Raw genomic sequence first — 15,379 nt, 5'->3', positions numbered from 1 at the left:
TGGTAAAAATATTATGTTAATTTTAACATTTTTAATAAAAAAATAATGTAATTATAAAATTAAAAGTAGTGTAAGGATTTGACCCAATTGAAAAAGAAAAAAAATATAATAACCTAATTAAAAATTTGGTGAAATTATAAGAATTAACAAACGTTTTATATAATTTTCAAGTAAGTAAGATTATATATAAAAATATTTACAAAATAAACAATCTCAAGTCACTGTGGTTGGATCCTATCTGTGATGTATATGGAATACTTTAACAAATCTAAAGATTTATCAAGATAGTTATACACTGCCTGTGATGTATATGGAACACTTTAACAAATCTAAAGAAAATATTTACACATAAAACATCATATTCTTAAACAATAAAGGTCCACCAATTCAAGTGATACTAGAGTGAAATAATTGATCGATCAAGGTTCTTATCTGAAAAAGAAAAAAGAACAATAGGATAAGTTTTGTAACCTAGTGATAAACAAAGCAGTTATAATCACACGAAACAATTATACAAATAATATTGTACACTTATTAGCTTGCCTAAAATAAATCAATTATAGTAATAGTAAATAAAATATATTCAAATAAATTTATTATAATAATAGTGATTGAAATATATTCCAACACATAGATGATTAGTGATAGATATTAAATATTCAAATTTTTAATATTCTTTTATACAAAAATAAACAAAAGATTATCTAACCCAAAAAATCATCACCACAATAGACATAAAATCACCAGCACAATAGACATAAAATCACACTTAGATGATTTCTTTGTGTGAATCTAAAACAAACATGTTCTACTAGTTTTGTAGATATAAATAGACATGTACCATTTTATTTTACATGGTCTTAAAAATGTAATTATATTCGATCAAGGTACACAAAGTCTAGCGTTTACTACCGTTAATTACAGTTTCTGTCATACTACAAAAAAAATGTCGAGTACTATCAGATTTACTGTTGAATCTAACGTCGCAGAGTAGCCGCGAATTTACCGGCGAATTTATCAATGAGTTGGGCATCAAATTCGTCAGGTCAAATTATTTTCAACGGATTTATGATTCTGATGATAAAGTCGCCGGTAATAATTGAAGGTAAAACAAAAAAAAAAAATTAGCGTGTCCTTTAGGGTCAGATTTATCGGTGGAAAAATCCAATGGTAAACCCAATTAATGAAACGCTTCATTTTGGCGATTCGCAATACGTGGCCGTTGCATTTTTTCGACGGTAAAACCGATGGTAACTGTGTCATAAATTTTGAAATGCAAACCGTCTTCCCCTCATTCGAATTTCTCTCTCTCTATAACTCTCTCGCCTCCCTCTCTCTCTACCCCTCTCATTTCCCCGACAACCCCCTCCTCTCCAAGAGCCACTTCTCGTCGTTTTTGCTGTTGTAGCTACCGAATTCTAAACGAGTTGCTACCGCTGCTGCCGTCGTCGATACTTCTGCTGCCATCTACGTCGCTGCTGCTGCCGCCTACACCGCTGTCGTCTATGTCGCTTCTTCTTCTCATCTTTAGTGCTCTTTTTTAGGTAATGCTTCTGAACTTAGGGTTATCTGAAATTTGATTTGTTGATATAATTTATAAGGTTTATTTGCTGTTTTGAGACTTCTGATTATTGTTGATTATTTAGTTCTAAACGTAGAATACTGAACTTATTTGAAACTTAGGATTTTCTAAAATTCTGAATTTAGTGTACTGAACTTATTTAGTTTTAATTTAATTAGAACATATTCTGATTTGTGTTCCTTATTTAGTTTTGAACCTAGGGTATACTGAGCATGTTTTGAACTTAAGATTTTCTAAAATTCTGAATTTAGTGTACTGAATTTATTTAGTTTGAATTTTAATTAAAGCATGTTCTTATTTCTATTCCTTATTTAGTTTTAAACTTAGGGTACTAGACTTGTTTTGAATTTAAGATTTTTTAAAATTCTGAACTTAGAGTACTGAACTTGTTTAGTTTCAATTTTAATTAGAACATGTTCCGATTCTAATTAAAATATGTTTTATTATTGTTGATTTGTTCTGAATTAGTTATTATAATTTATAAAGTTAATTTGTTGTTCTGATTTTTTGACTATTGTTGATTTATGTTGATTATTGTTGATTTGTTCTCTTTGTTTGGTTTTGATTAAAGACTCCGATAGTAAATCACATTAATTTTCAATGTTTTAAGAGTAAAAATGCTAGTAAATTAAAAAAAAATTTAAATATGAGATTATTTTAAATTACTTATGAATGACTTTTTATTTTCATATGAAAAAAATTATACATGTAGTAATATATATTGCTAAATATTTGTGAAGTTGGAATATGCACTTACCTCTTTTGTTTTATTTGATCTCAACGGATAATATATTTCTTTAACTAAGTTTAACGTAGTTTATTTTGATTAAGCATTTTGAATGATGTTGTGAATATGTTTAGCACATTTTTAATTGGTATGCTCTTTGCAGACATGACGACAGGTAGAGGTATTGCAGATCAGCCTAGTAGTCGTGGTAGAGGGAGAGTTTCTGTTGGTATCCCTGTGTATTCTAGATCCTCTCCCTCTAGTCTGACTACCCGGTGATGTCACATGTTGCGGGTGCATTGGACCAGCCATTCATCATGGTCTTTAATCCCAACTACGTCCCTGCGTCCTACGGCGACGCAGCCGCCTCCATCTGCTTAGTAGCTCACTGTCTCGGCGACGCTGCCTCCAGCAACGGACACTGCGGCGCTGGAATCCTTTCATGGAAGCCAGTCAACTGATGCCCCTCACCACCTCACATCATACAGATGACGATTTGACCTGATGGCGGACGACGTAAGTACTACTTTAAGTCTTTTATATGCTGAAAGTGTTTGATAAGTCGTGATTAGTGATTCTTGATTATTGATTATAGTTTTAGTGGATTTAGGGTTGTAGGTTTGAATTGATGAAAGTGTTTGATATATACTGATTATTGATTCTTGATTATTGATTCTAGTTTAGTGAATTTAGTGGATTTATGGATGTTGCTTCTTGATTATTGATTGTTGTTCAATGATTGTTGACAATTGGTGCTGTATAAGTTAATTGTTGATGGACAGAGTTTGTGGCGCATTCCAGTTATAGATGAAACTTTGCCAAAATTTGTAAAAAACTCTCTATATATTATGGTTATTTGCTTCTGAAGTTTTAATTTATATTGCCATATTGGTTTGTTTGTGAATTGTTGATAGGTTTGCACCAAACATCAACGCATGTACTCGAGATGACTAATATCATCAACCTGATATACGACCATCCATGGCTGAACCACAAAAAGATCTCCTTTGAGACCAGAGAGTGGTGGTTTTAGAAGTGGACGGTAAAAGCTTAATATAGTCAAACCTTCTTAGCTATGTATGATATATTTTGATTAACTAATTTTAAAGGTTTTTTTGTGTAGCTAAACTTTATATAGGACAAGGAGCACAATGCCCTCATCAGGAAGATATACGACCATCGAATGGGTAGGTAGTTGCAATAGATGCTGGAGGATGTACGTGAGGCGCAACCACCTCACTTCCTGGCTTCGCCCAAAAATCAAGAAGGCTATGTACGTTCACTGGGCCGATGAGAGGTTCAGGCATCGGTGTCTCACAAACAAAGCTAACAAAGTATTGGCCAAGTCCTCCATGTATACCGGCGGCTCAGCAACTAAAGCTCGTATGTAACTTCTCTACTTTTGTTATTAACTTAGTTATATTCTTTGACATATCATTAGTAGCAATGTTGGAACTGATACACTCTTGCCTTCTGTAACTATACTGCTATGATTATAATTTACGTTACAAAATAAATAAATTAGTTAAAAGTAGATCCCTTTTAAAATGGCATATATGAAAATTGAAGCAAGAGACTGTAAAGCTACCAAATTACCAAATACACAGATTTACTCCTGTTTTTTTTCGGTCAAACTGTGTAAAACATAAATTTTATTTTCAGTGTGCCTTGCTACTAGAAACTGAATTGTTGAACTTAGCTAGAAAAGGTGGACAGTACTAACTTTCTTTGGTATATGACGTATGCGCAGTTTCCATAGAATAAAAAATTTCAGTAAGATAATCGTGACAAAATGGTTATTACTTTTATAATTTATTTATTTGAGTTGATTTCAATTAAATAGTTTCAAGCTCAATAACAAACCATACCACTGAAGATAGAAAATATCCAAAAGAGTAGAATTGATTACTCACTTCTGAAGACAAACAAATCTTACTTTAGTACAAAGTTGAAACATGAAAATTCAACTAATGTACAACTTAACAAGATAACTTGCTGTTCAAATGAGTGTCAAAATTTTATATGCATTTCTGAGACTGCATCTATGCATCTCCTCCATGTTCATCATTGGAAATGTTGATTCTACTTCCAATATCCAACCATATCAGCTTCCAATATCTTTTTTTTCAGTTATAAACCCATTTCCTCAATGTTTCTCTTCTAGCATCTTTTGTCTTTTCTTGTTGGGCCTCTCAGTTTCGCCTTTGTTCAAATGCTCAATTTCATCAGTATGCACCCAACATGCAGCAGAGCTCAATATCTCTGGCGGATATTCAACATTGATATCTTCAAATGACAGCTCAAAATGAATGGCTTTCCGAGTTTCTTGATCAATTAAACAATCATTGGTCATACAAAACATACACAGGTGATAACCTTGATGATACCAAATAGGAATGCTGTTGGTTATGACTCTATCACCATTGCCAACGGCCAAACGGAGTGAGAGGGAAAACCAACGTTCGGAAGGCCGCACTAGGAAACATAAAGCAATTCCTAGCCTTTCACTTGGATGGCAATGATGTGGGAAGGGGACTAGTAAGCAGTTACTTTCTTGTCGATGAACAAACCATGAAGGAATATTCGTCCCTGGAATCACCATTTGCAAGACCTCACCAGGGCCTTGGCTAGTTGATGCAAAAACAGAACATGCCTTTGATAAATTATTGAAACTGCGTGTGTCCAGTGAATCACAACACCATGCCTTTAGTTCTCTTATACTTGAAGGAAGCTCGGGCAAACTTTGAAGCCTTTTGCAACCATTTAGGCTAAGACATTTAAGCTTGGGAAGTTCATGGATACTTATTGGCAAATTAACAAAATGGTTGCCTGATAAATCCAAATCCGTCAGCGATGGAAACTGTCCGAAATCACAAGGGAACGACTCCTCAGTTAGACAACAATCTCGTAAGTCAAGGATGCTTAAAAAAGGTATAACCGACACAGAATGTGGCAAATCACAAAGACTTGAGCACGAAGAAGCACGCAGAATTCTGAGGGACTCTAATTCATGAATACTGTCAGGAAGGCAAGTAAGCTTTTTGCAACCTCTTAAGTCCAATTCAGATAGGCCAACTAAACATCCAAGTGATATGGGTAGTTCAGATATAGCCATGTCCTGAAAAGAAAGTCTTGATAACTTTGTCATGCACTCTCCAAATTCAGGAGGACTCATGAAACTCTTACAGTCACAAAGATTCAGTTCCTTGAGCGAACTCATCTCTAATTTACCTGGAAAAGTTTCAAGACTTGTGCACTCCCACAAATTCAACACAAGAAGGCTTTTGTGGCATATGAGAGAGGGGTGAATAAGAGTTAGGCAGTGACAACATGAAAGATCAAGTGTTTCAAGAACAGGAACCCCTGAAAGATCTGGTGTTTGCTCCAAGCCTGAACAGCTTAGATCCAAGTGCTTCAACTTCTCTAGAAACTGATCACATTAGAAATATGTTAAACTTGCCAAGTTTTTAAAGGCTAATGTAACAGAATTTGAAAGAGCTCCTGAGAATTTGTAAAGAAAAAAGAGTCTTACCTTAAATCCATGCCAAAGTTGTACAATGTTACTCCAACTTATTTTAATTTCAACAAGTTCATATCTTTGATCCACAAGGGGCAAGGTCTCCAGTGGACAAAGTTCCCAGTGAAGAACTTTTAAGGTACTTGGAATATTGATATGAATATGAGCTCTCACAAAATCAAAGTTGAGAAATTTTAGCTGACTCATATTTGGAAAAGCTTTGTCTCTCCAACTTTCCACATAGTATGTCCCATTTCCTATTGGAGGTAGAACTATGCTTTGAATTGTTTCAGTTCCCTGTATAGAAAATTAAAATATGAGAAAGTCTTATGGAGTAAGTTGAAATATAAATAAAGTGCTAGAACATCTTATAATTGTGAAAGAGTTGGCACATACCTTGTTTTGTGTAAGCATGAGATCAAGGTCCTCTGGAGACCACAATCGACTACGTTTACTAGGATAATTTGGAGATTCTTGAATGACAAAGTTTCTCCCCATTTCTTGAAGCAAATCATGCATTTCCAACACATCAAACTTTTTCTTAAACACATCAATGTCCTGCTTTACTGTAACCAAAGACCTCTCAATCAAAACATCAATGTCAATTTGTGGATTATAACCACGCTTTTCAAATAAATCTAATACTTTGTCTTTAGGCTTTCCCTTAAAAAAGCAGGCTATATCTAAAAATATTTCCTTTTGCATGGAATCCAAACCATCATAACTTATTCTTAGTGTTTCAAGAATTTTGGCATCCGAAACACTTCTTAATTTTTTGACAGCACTACGCCAAGCACTGATATTTCTTCCATAAAGATAAGAACCTAAAACCTTAAGTGCCAATGGAAGACCGCCAGTATATTTGACCACTTCATGGGACATTTCCAAATACCCTTCTTCAGGAACATCACGTTTGAAGGCTTTTGAACAAAAGAAACGAAGAGCTTCCGTTTTATCTAAACATTCAACCTCATAAGTGTCACACACTTCATGTGTCTTTAGTAGATGCATATCTCTAGTTGTTATCATTACCCTGCTTCCGGGGCCAAACCAGTCTTGATTCCCAGCCAAATTCTCCAATTGGCTTACATCATTCACATCGTCAAGAACAATAAGAACCTTCTTGTTGCATAAAGAATTTCTTATGATCCTCATTCCATCATACAAATTACTGAAAGTACATCTACTCACATGAATATGTTCACCAAGAATTTTTTGTAGTTGAAGTATCCCATTTGTCTCACATGTATCTCTAATGTTAGCAAGAAAACAACTAATTTGAAATTGATCTTCAATGGCTTCATAGATTGCTCTAGCAATAGTTGTCTTACCAACACCACCCATGCCCCATATGCCTGTAAATCGAACATCACTCAACCCAATACACATGAGTGTAGTTACATCCTCCACCCTTGAAGCCATACCAAAAAGGTTCTCTATGCAAGATGGCAATTTTGGAATTAGCCTTGTATGCACATGTTGAGCAATGCTTTCCACAAGTGTTGCCTCATGCCTATATAAGAAAGAACTTTTTATTGGGTCTAAAATGAAACACATACAAAATAAGGTAACATTTTTTCTTATTTGAAAAAACAAATTAGAATTATTAGGATAGAAGGAAGAGTATAAATAAAGTTCTCAAATTATTGGCTGAATATGAATGACTTGAACGTTTTGTTCAACTACTATAGCATGTGGAGAGCATAATTTGACAAGAGGAATTGCTTAACCTTGCTCCAAGTATGTTTTATTTTATGTTTTGTATATCAAAGGTATAATAAGATTGGTCATTTGGCCCTCTCAGTTATCAGTCTACACTTGCTGACAACTACTTAAAATGTTGGAATCTTAAATCACCTTAACTTGCTGACAATTACTTTATATTTATGTAAGGCACATAATCAGTATAAAACAATTGAAGCTGATGGACAGTGAACTCACTGATTTTTGGAGTCCCATCCAGAGTAACTGGCAACTTGTATTAAGGCTTCTCTCCATCTCTTGACCTTCTCACTGTCTCCTCCGAATCTCTCTTCTTGTTTCCTGAAAGCATCCTCAAAGGTTCCTTTTTGGTGCCTCACATCACAAGGGTCCACACCATAGAACACTGGCACAATCTGTAGCCCCAGGTTGTTCTTGCACTCCACAATCTTTTGGAGCTCATCCAAGCACCAAGCAGAGGAAGCATAGTTTGGAGACAGAACGACGACCGCAAACATAGACTCTTCAATTGCTCTGAGAAGTTCATGTGAAATAACTTCACCTCTCTCAAGGTTCATGTCATCTCTAAAAGCTGTAATTCCGTTCCTTTGCAGTGAAGCATAGAGATGATCAGTGACTCCTTTGCGGGTGTCTTGTCCCCTAAAACTCAAGAACACATGATATGTCCGTGATTGGGGTGGTGGGAATGGACTAGAAGAGGCTCTGGCCATAGCAGATTCCATATGCTTCAGTTCAATTGTGTATCTAAGCCAAAGTAGCTTGGGTTATGATGTCTATAAGTGAAATCTGCAGTATGGTTTCTTGGGTGCTTGTAGACTAAGGATCAAGAAATAAGATCATGACATGTGTGTGTGAAACTGTGAATATAGGAAGTTTGTGGAATCTGATTGGTTAATGAATGTACTATGGCCTACACTACAGGAAACAAATATGGGAGGAACCTTCGACCTTGGCACAAAGACCTTACTTTATTGACTTGTTTCTGTCCACCAAGAGATTTTGTGATATACACATTAGAAAGAACAAAATATTGTAAGTATGGTCATATTTTACCTCTTCTGTACTTCACCTTTTTTATTTTTTATTTTTTTGCACACAGTAAATTTAACTGAGTTACTCCTTACAAGTTACAAAGAATTGATCACAATAATTAACAAACCAAGTCAGCCCCCCCTCCTTTTATTTATGAATTGGGAATCTATCACAAAAACACAATAGAGCCAAAACAGATAAAAGAAGGGATGCCTCTTTAGAGATTAGATCACTAAGTGAAACGGTCTTCCAATTCAAAAGGACTGAGCTAAGGTGCATCTTAACTCTAGCACTCATAAACAGGAAATGGACCAGTATAAATACGTAGTGGTTTTGCATAAGCAATAAATTTCACTATGAATGCTGACATATCAGGGGCATAACCAATATATTATATACAAATGGGTCTGTTCATATTTTACAAAATCAGCATGAAAAAAAAAATTACAAAATTTGGATGGAAAAGTGAAGAGCATAATCGACACCTCAAAAATATATGCACTTGTCTGGCCGCCCAAACTATGGCATATTCATGAGATTAGCACCAGAAAAATGACTTGTGATGAAAACCATGGTTAACCAGAACATAAACAATGTTTAATTGTCGCCACAATCAAATATAAAGTGATGCATGGTCCATATGTTTGAAATAGAACCCATCAGATCTTTCAAGCAGATCAAGGTGAAGAAAACCACTCGAACATATAACTTTGTCAGCAAGAAAACATATGTATATCGAGCAAAGATGAAGTCTGCATTCACCCTCATATATCTTCCATCATTGCAAAAGTTTTCCCTTCCAATAAATCTTGAATGAGTCTACAATGGACAGATAGCAGGAACTAATTATATATTTTGTTCATGAGAATGCACATTGTGAGGGAAAAAGTAAGAGAGAATCTGTAATATTGGAAAAAGAGCTAAAGCAGAATGCACAGGTCAAGAAAGTGAACCCTTTTTATAAAATAGCAAAAGATTTATGAACCGTAAAAATATGTGGTACTCTTCAAATGAGAAATCAAATATGAGGAAAAATAATTAAAAATAAAAGGGATAAAAATAGTCTTAGGCGTTTGAGCATATTATCACACAAGACAATAAAAAATTAAGACACTCTTTAGGTTTTTCTTTTTCTTTTCCAATTTTCATTTTTTTTTTAAATTGTATTTGTTTTACAGAAAAGTAGAGATGTAGAGTAGAAGAAATTACCATAATCACAGACACAATTCATGAATGCATCTTTATTTTGGCTGCTTATCTTCCACAGATAAATAATGGTGCCCCATATGTGCCTTTGTTTATACTTTCTACTACAGTTGTTTACTGAAACTGTTTATAATTAACCTTTTTTCACTCAAAATAATGGTTTCAGTTGTTCAGAATTGAATATGCCTTCCAAGAAAAAGGATACAAAAAACATCAAATATAACAAAGCCACTACAATGTGCTTATTTCATGGAATACGTAAAAGCATACTAATGCCAATGGTTCAAAACACTAATGTTCAGCCAAAAAAATAAAATTAGTGAGGTCTCAGCTAGCTGAAGTGGAAAATGATTTTGTTGATTCTGTTTATGAAAAGATAAATTGACTATCCAACAAACATTAGCTCCTAATCTCTAGCTAATAATATATAAACCCAAAAATCATTGCTGCAAGTAATCATTTCTATACAAAGTAAATACATTTCCATTTGACAACAACGTCCCCAAATATAGGATGTAACTGTAGTGCACACATAATAGGCAGGAATAATAGTTATATGCTATATTAGTTATAATTTAGTGTACAAACTGACATGCTATAATTTCAACAGTAATCTAGATTACATATACCTGCAGCGTGGTGCTGCATGCTTTTCACAGCCGAACATCATGTCTGAACCAGTCAAAAAGCACCTGTAAAATCTCATCAGAAGAATGCACTTGCCAACAAAGTGAACCTTTGCCAGAATGGAATTAAAAAGATGTCAAATACATGTTTAAATGACTCCCTTTACAAAAGGAAAATCGCAATGACAGTGAAGAAATGCAATGATTACTGGCTTATTGCTGTGTGTGCTTAAAAATGTCCTCTCTGATTTGCACGATTAATTCCAAGCATGTTATAAAAATCATTTAACAATAATGTAGAACCAAAGATAAGAGGGAAATGACGGCGCTAATTGCTGAGACATTGGAACTATTCTCATGTTAGGAGTCTAATAGCAATGCCATTTGGCTAGCCTTGTACCAGTTCGACATAGTTAACATAATTATATCATGTCAGTGTTATTGCTGTTGTCACCTCATATTATATAATGAAATGATTAAGGATTCTATTTTTCATCATCTATTACATTTTTACCATTTATTTTAACACTGTGGCTGTTGCAATCATGTCAATGAATCCAAGCATACCTTAGAACTTCTTAACAGAGTAAGCAGGACAAACATCCATTCTTTAAGCTTGACAGAGCCCATGTGAGCAAGGAGAAAGTAAGTATCCAACTGCCTCTGTAATTTGAAGCTGATAATACAAAATAATGTCATTAGTAAACAGCAAAGAAACTAATCAAAGAAATATTAGAATATAGCTATCCAAGCTTCAGCACTTAACTGTCTAGTTATTGCACCAGGACATAAATTGGCTTCAGCAATTCAGTTAATTATCTGCATTAACCCTTCATAGAACTTCATCATACATATTTTGAATTTATATCTCATTTTCCTGAAAATGTCACATGATGTTTTATTAGAAAAGAAGTTACAGAAAAGGAGGAAAAAATGCAATGATTCCTCCAATGCATGAGACTTTATAAAGGTAATTGATCACATTTATCAGCTTGAATTGACAATAAATCCATGTCTTTCGGTCAATGTATCTTATCTTTCAGAAAAATATATTGCCCAAATCTCTACTTTATAAGATACCTATATCCCATACTTCTATCTGAATTTGTAATTTACGAGTAACTGCCATGGTACATTTATGATTATGACATCAACATCAACATATGTTTTAGTAATTTCACAAAATGGAAATTTTATTTTTGTATCATTCATACCATAATTATGAAAGGAAAATCCTAACCAATATTAAGACCACAATTCATTCTCAACAACCATAAGATTAGAAGTTGTCAAAATAAAGAAGGATACCCAAATCAAAATTAGAGAGGCACGTGCACTGACAAATCCTTTGATACAATTCAAGCTGGACCAATGTGTATTCTTTTGTCTGAAGCTGGACCTTGACATAGTTGGAAGGGAAGAGGTCTAAAATTGAAAAATGCAGCCGTTTTAAGAAAAGAAACAGCATATTAAAGGCTTATCAAGTATGAGAACCAAGTGCTGTGGGGAATGCAAAGGGAAGAGAAGTAAGAGTTCAGGTGGGTCAGAGCTTTTGCGAGATGCCAAACCGCCAATAGCACCCTCTGCTGTGGCACCATGCTTTTCCTCTTCGTCACACAGTGGAGGGCCAACCACCAACATCTTATTCCTAGAAGTTGAAGAATGTGACCTCATGTCCATGTTCCATTCAAGAGTTTCTTTTTCTTTTCCCTGTTTGGGATTTTGTTTTCCTGAAATCTTGAATGTCTTGCTTGCACACCCAACGTGCTCCACATCTCTGTACTCGGATATCAGAATAGTAATCATCTGGAAATAACAATTGGAAGCGATTGTGTTGGCATAACAGCTTACTAAAATAGTAACCGTTCACGCACACAATGAGCAAAGAATCTGAACTATCCACCACGTATAAACTCGCGTTGATGAATTCTTTCCCGTTGCAGATCACAGAAGGATAGAATGTGAATGTTCTGTAACCTTTGGTACGTTCAAATAGGAAACAGAGAGCAAGTGCGACCATTTCAGTTGAAGGGCAATTAAGTGGGAATGAGACTGATACTCCCTCATCTTCTTCCTGATGCTCAAACCATCCTGGAATTTCCTCCCCCGTGATCAACATTTGCAAGACATCTTCACGATCTTGGCTAGCTGATTCTGCAAAGCCACAACACGCCTTTGATATAACATCATCAACATTTGATGCATCTAGTGAATCACAACCCTGTGCGTGTAATTCTCGTAGACTTGATGGAAGCTCTGGTAAAACCTCCAATTCATCGCAAAAAGATAGCTTTAGACATGTAAGTCTGGGAAGTTGATGGATACTTATTGGAACTCTTATAAAACAGTTATCCGATAAATCCAAATTCGTCAACTGCGCTAAGTGGCCAAGATCGCAGTAAAGGGTCGACTCTTTAGATGTGCTAAAACATCCTTCTAATTTCAGGCTACTCAAAGAGGTCAGGCTCAGGCAAGAGAGAGAACGCAAAAAATCCAACAATATTTGGGCTGTCAAACTCATCATAATAAGCTGTGACTGTGAGGGACTCTAACCTAGGAGCTTCGTGTGGAAGACAACTAAGCTCGACGAATCCATGTAGCTCCAACTTCTTTAGGAAACATCCAGTTAAGGGTAGACTAGTAAGCTTGTCACATCCAGTTAAGTCCAACTCAGACACGCCAGCCAAATTTCCAAGCGTCGTGGGTACCTCTTCTATATCTGTATATGTCAGAATAAGAATCGATAACTGTTTCATGCATTCCCCAAATTCTGGCAGTCTTCTCAAACGAGTGCAACAGTCTAGACCTAGTGTCTCGAGTGAACACATCTCCAATTTATCTGCAAGTGTTTCAATACTATAACATCCCGTTAAATTCAATTCAACAAGGCTTTTGTGGAGTGCGAGCGACGGGTGAACATAATTCAGCTCCCTACAATGCTCAAGATTAAGTATTTTAAGAACGGGAGCTCCAGAAAGATCTGGCGTTTCCTTCAGCTTGTAGCAGCAAGACAAATTCAAGAGCTCTAACTTTTTAAGAACCTGAAAAAACATAAAAGGAATATCACATGGTTACTAGTTTTGCTGGAAATGTTAATGTAATAAAATTTTATAGAGCTCTTGATGAGCAGGTCTACCTTCTTTCCATCCCATAACTGTACAATTTTGCTATCAGGCAGATGGATTTCAACAAGTTCATAGTGTTGATCTGTAAAGGGCAGAGTTTCCATTGGACAACATTTCCAGTGCAAAACCTTTAATGTACTAGGAATATCGCAGAGAATGGGAGCTTCCACGAAATCTAAAACGAGAAGCTTTAGCTTGCACATATTTGAGAAAGATAAATCTCTCCATTTTCCTTCAGTTTCCCTATACACCTTATGTAGAACGATGCTATGAATTGCTTCAGTTTCCTACACATACACATAAATAAATAAACAAATAAAAAAATCGATGAAAAAACTATACTGATTGAGATAACCATACAACAAACAAACAAACAAACAATAACAAAGCCTTGTCCCACTAAGTGGGGTCGGCTACATGAATCAAACGACGCCATTGTGCTCTGTCATGTATCATGTCTACAAAGAGACCGTTTACATGTAGATCTCGTTTGACCACCTCATGGATGGTCTTCTTAGGTCTTCCTCTGCCTTTCGCCTTTTGTCCATCTTCCATCTCATCCACCCTCCTGACTAGATGTTCTATCGGTCTTCTTCCCACATGTCCAAACCACCTGAGACGCGATTCAACCATCTTTTCCACAATGGGTGCTACTCCAACTCTCTCCCTTATATCTTCATTCCTTATTTTATCCAATCGCGTATGACCACTCATCCATCTCAACATCTTCATCTCTGCCACACTCAACTTATGTTCGTGCTCCCCTTTAGCCGCCCAACACTCCGTACCATACAGCATAGCCGGTCTTATAGCGGTGCGATAGAATTTACCTTTAAGTTTTAAAGGCACTTTTTTGTCGCATATAAAACCAGATGCACTCCGCCATTTTGACCAACCTGCTTGGATCCTATGATTTACATCCTGTTCAATCTCTCCATTATCCTGTATGATGCACCCAAGATACTTAAAACTTTTAACTTTTCGCAGGATGTTTTCTCCAATCTTCACCTCTATATTGGAGTTTTCCCTTCTCAGACTGAACTTACATTCCATATATTCCGTCTTGCTACGGCTTATGCGCAGACCATACACTTCTAGAGCTTCTCTCCATAACTCCAACTTCTTATTTAGGTCTTCCCTTGACTCTCCCATAAGGACGATATCATCGGCAAAAAGCATGCACCATGGCACGGGTTCTTGGATGTGCTCTGTGAGTACTTCCAAGACTAATGTGAAAAGGTATGGACTTAAGGATGATCCCTGGTGTAATCCTATACCAATAGGGAATTCCTCTGTCACACCACCTTGAGTCTTCACACTAGTTGTGGCCCCCTCATACATGTCTTTAATTGCCCGAATATATGCGATCCTTACTCTCCTCTTTTCTAAAACCTTCCATAAAACCTCCCTTGGTACCCTATCATACGCTTTTTCCAAATCAATAAACACCATGTGTAGATCCCTTTTATTACTACGATACCTCTCCATCATCCTTCTTAATAGGTATATCGCTTCAGTGGTAGATCTGCCTGGCATAAATCCAAATTGGTTCTCTGTTACTTGTGTCTCTTTTCTCAACCTCCGTTCTATCACCCTTTCCCATAACTTCATAGTATGACTCATAAGCTTAATCCCTCTATAGTTTCCGCAACTTTGTATATCCCCCTTATTCTTGTAGATAGGTACCAAGGTGCTCTTTCTCCACTCATCAGGCATCTTCTTTGACCTTAAAATCTCATTAAAAAGCTTGGTTAACCAGTTGATGCCTTTTCCTCCAAGACCCTTCCAAACCTCAATCGGGATATTATCAGGTCCTACTGCCCTGCCATTTTTCATCTGCTT

General features: G+C 35.9%; 2 protein-coding genes across 2 annotated transcripts; both read right to left on the bottom strand.

The window, feature by feature from the left end:
• Positions 1-4,193: 4,193 nt before the first annotated feature.
• On the bottom strand, positions 4,194-8,474 carry LOC112743207 (TMV resistance protein N). Its single transcript, XM_072214992.1, has 4 exons — positions 7,768-8,474; positions 6,223-7,339; positions 5,842-6,123; positions 4,194-5,739 (listed from the first exon to the last, which is right to left on the bottom strand). The coding sequence occupies exons 1-4, from the start codon at positions 8,268-8,270 to the stop codon at positions 4,456-4,458; spliced, it is 3,186 nt and encodes a 1,061-aa protein (XP_072071093.1). The 5' UTR covers positions 8,271-8,474; the 3' UTR covers positions 4,194-4,455.
• A 477-nt stretch (positions 8,475-8,951) lies between these two features.
• LOC112744167 (disease resistance protein Roq1-like) lies at positions 8,952-13,878 on the bottom strand. The gene is made up of 6 exons (XM_072214991.1): positions 13,549-13,878; positions 11,721-13,453; positions 11,179-11,289; positions 10,980-11,088; positions 10,416-10,478; positions 8,952-9,399 (listed from the first exon to the last, which is right to left on the bottom strand). Exons 1-2 carry the CDS (start codon positions 13,738-13,740, stop codon positions 12,860-12,862), a joined length of 786 nt encoding a protein of 261 aa, XP_072071092.1. The 5' UTR covers positions 13,741-13,878; the 3' UTR covers positions 8,952-9,399; positions 10,416-10,478; positions 10,980-11,088; positions 11,179-11,289; positions 11,721-12,859.
• Between the last annotated feature and the right edge of the window lie 1,501 nt (positions 13,879-15,379).

The sequence above is a fragment of the Arachis hypogaea genome, chromosome 14 (genome assembly GCF_003086295.3).
Source record: "Arachis hypogaea cultivar Tifrunner chromosome 14, arahy.Tifrunner.gnm2.J5K5, whole genome shotgun sequence".
NCBI classification, from domain to species: domain Eukaryota; kingdom Viridiplantae; phylum Streptophyta; class Magnoliopsida; order Fabales; family Fabaceae; genus Arachis; species Arachis hypogaea.
The sequence above is the reverse complement of the archived record's forward strand: the minus strand, read 5'-3'. Positions and strand labels throughout refer to the sequence as shown.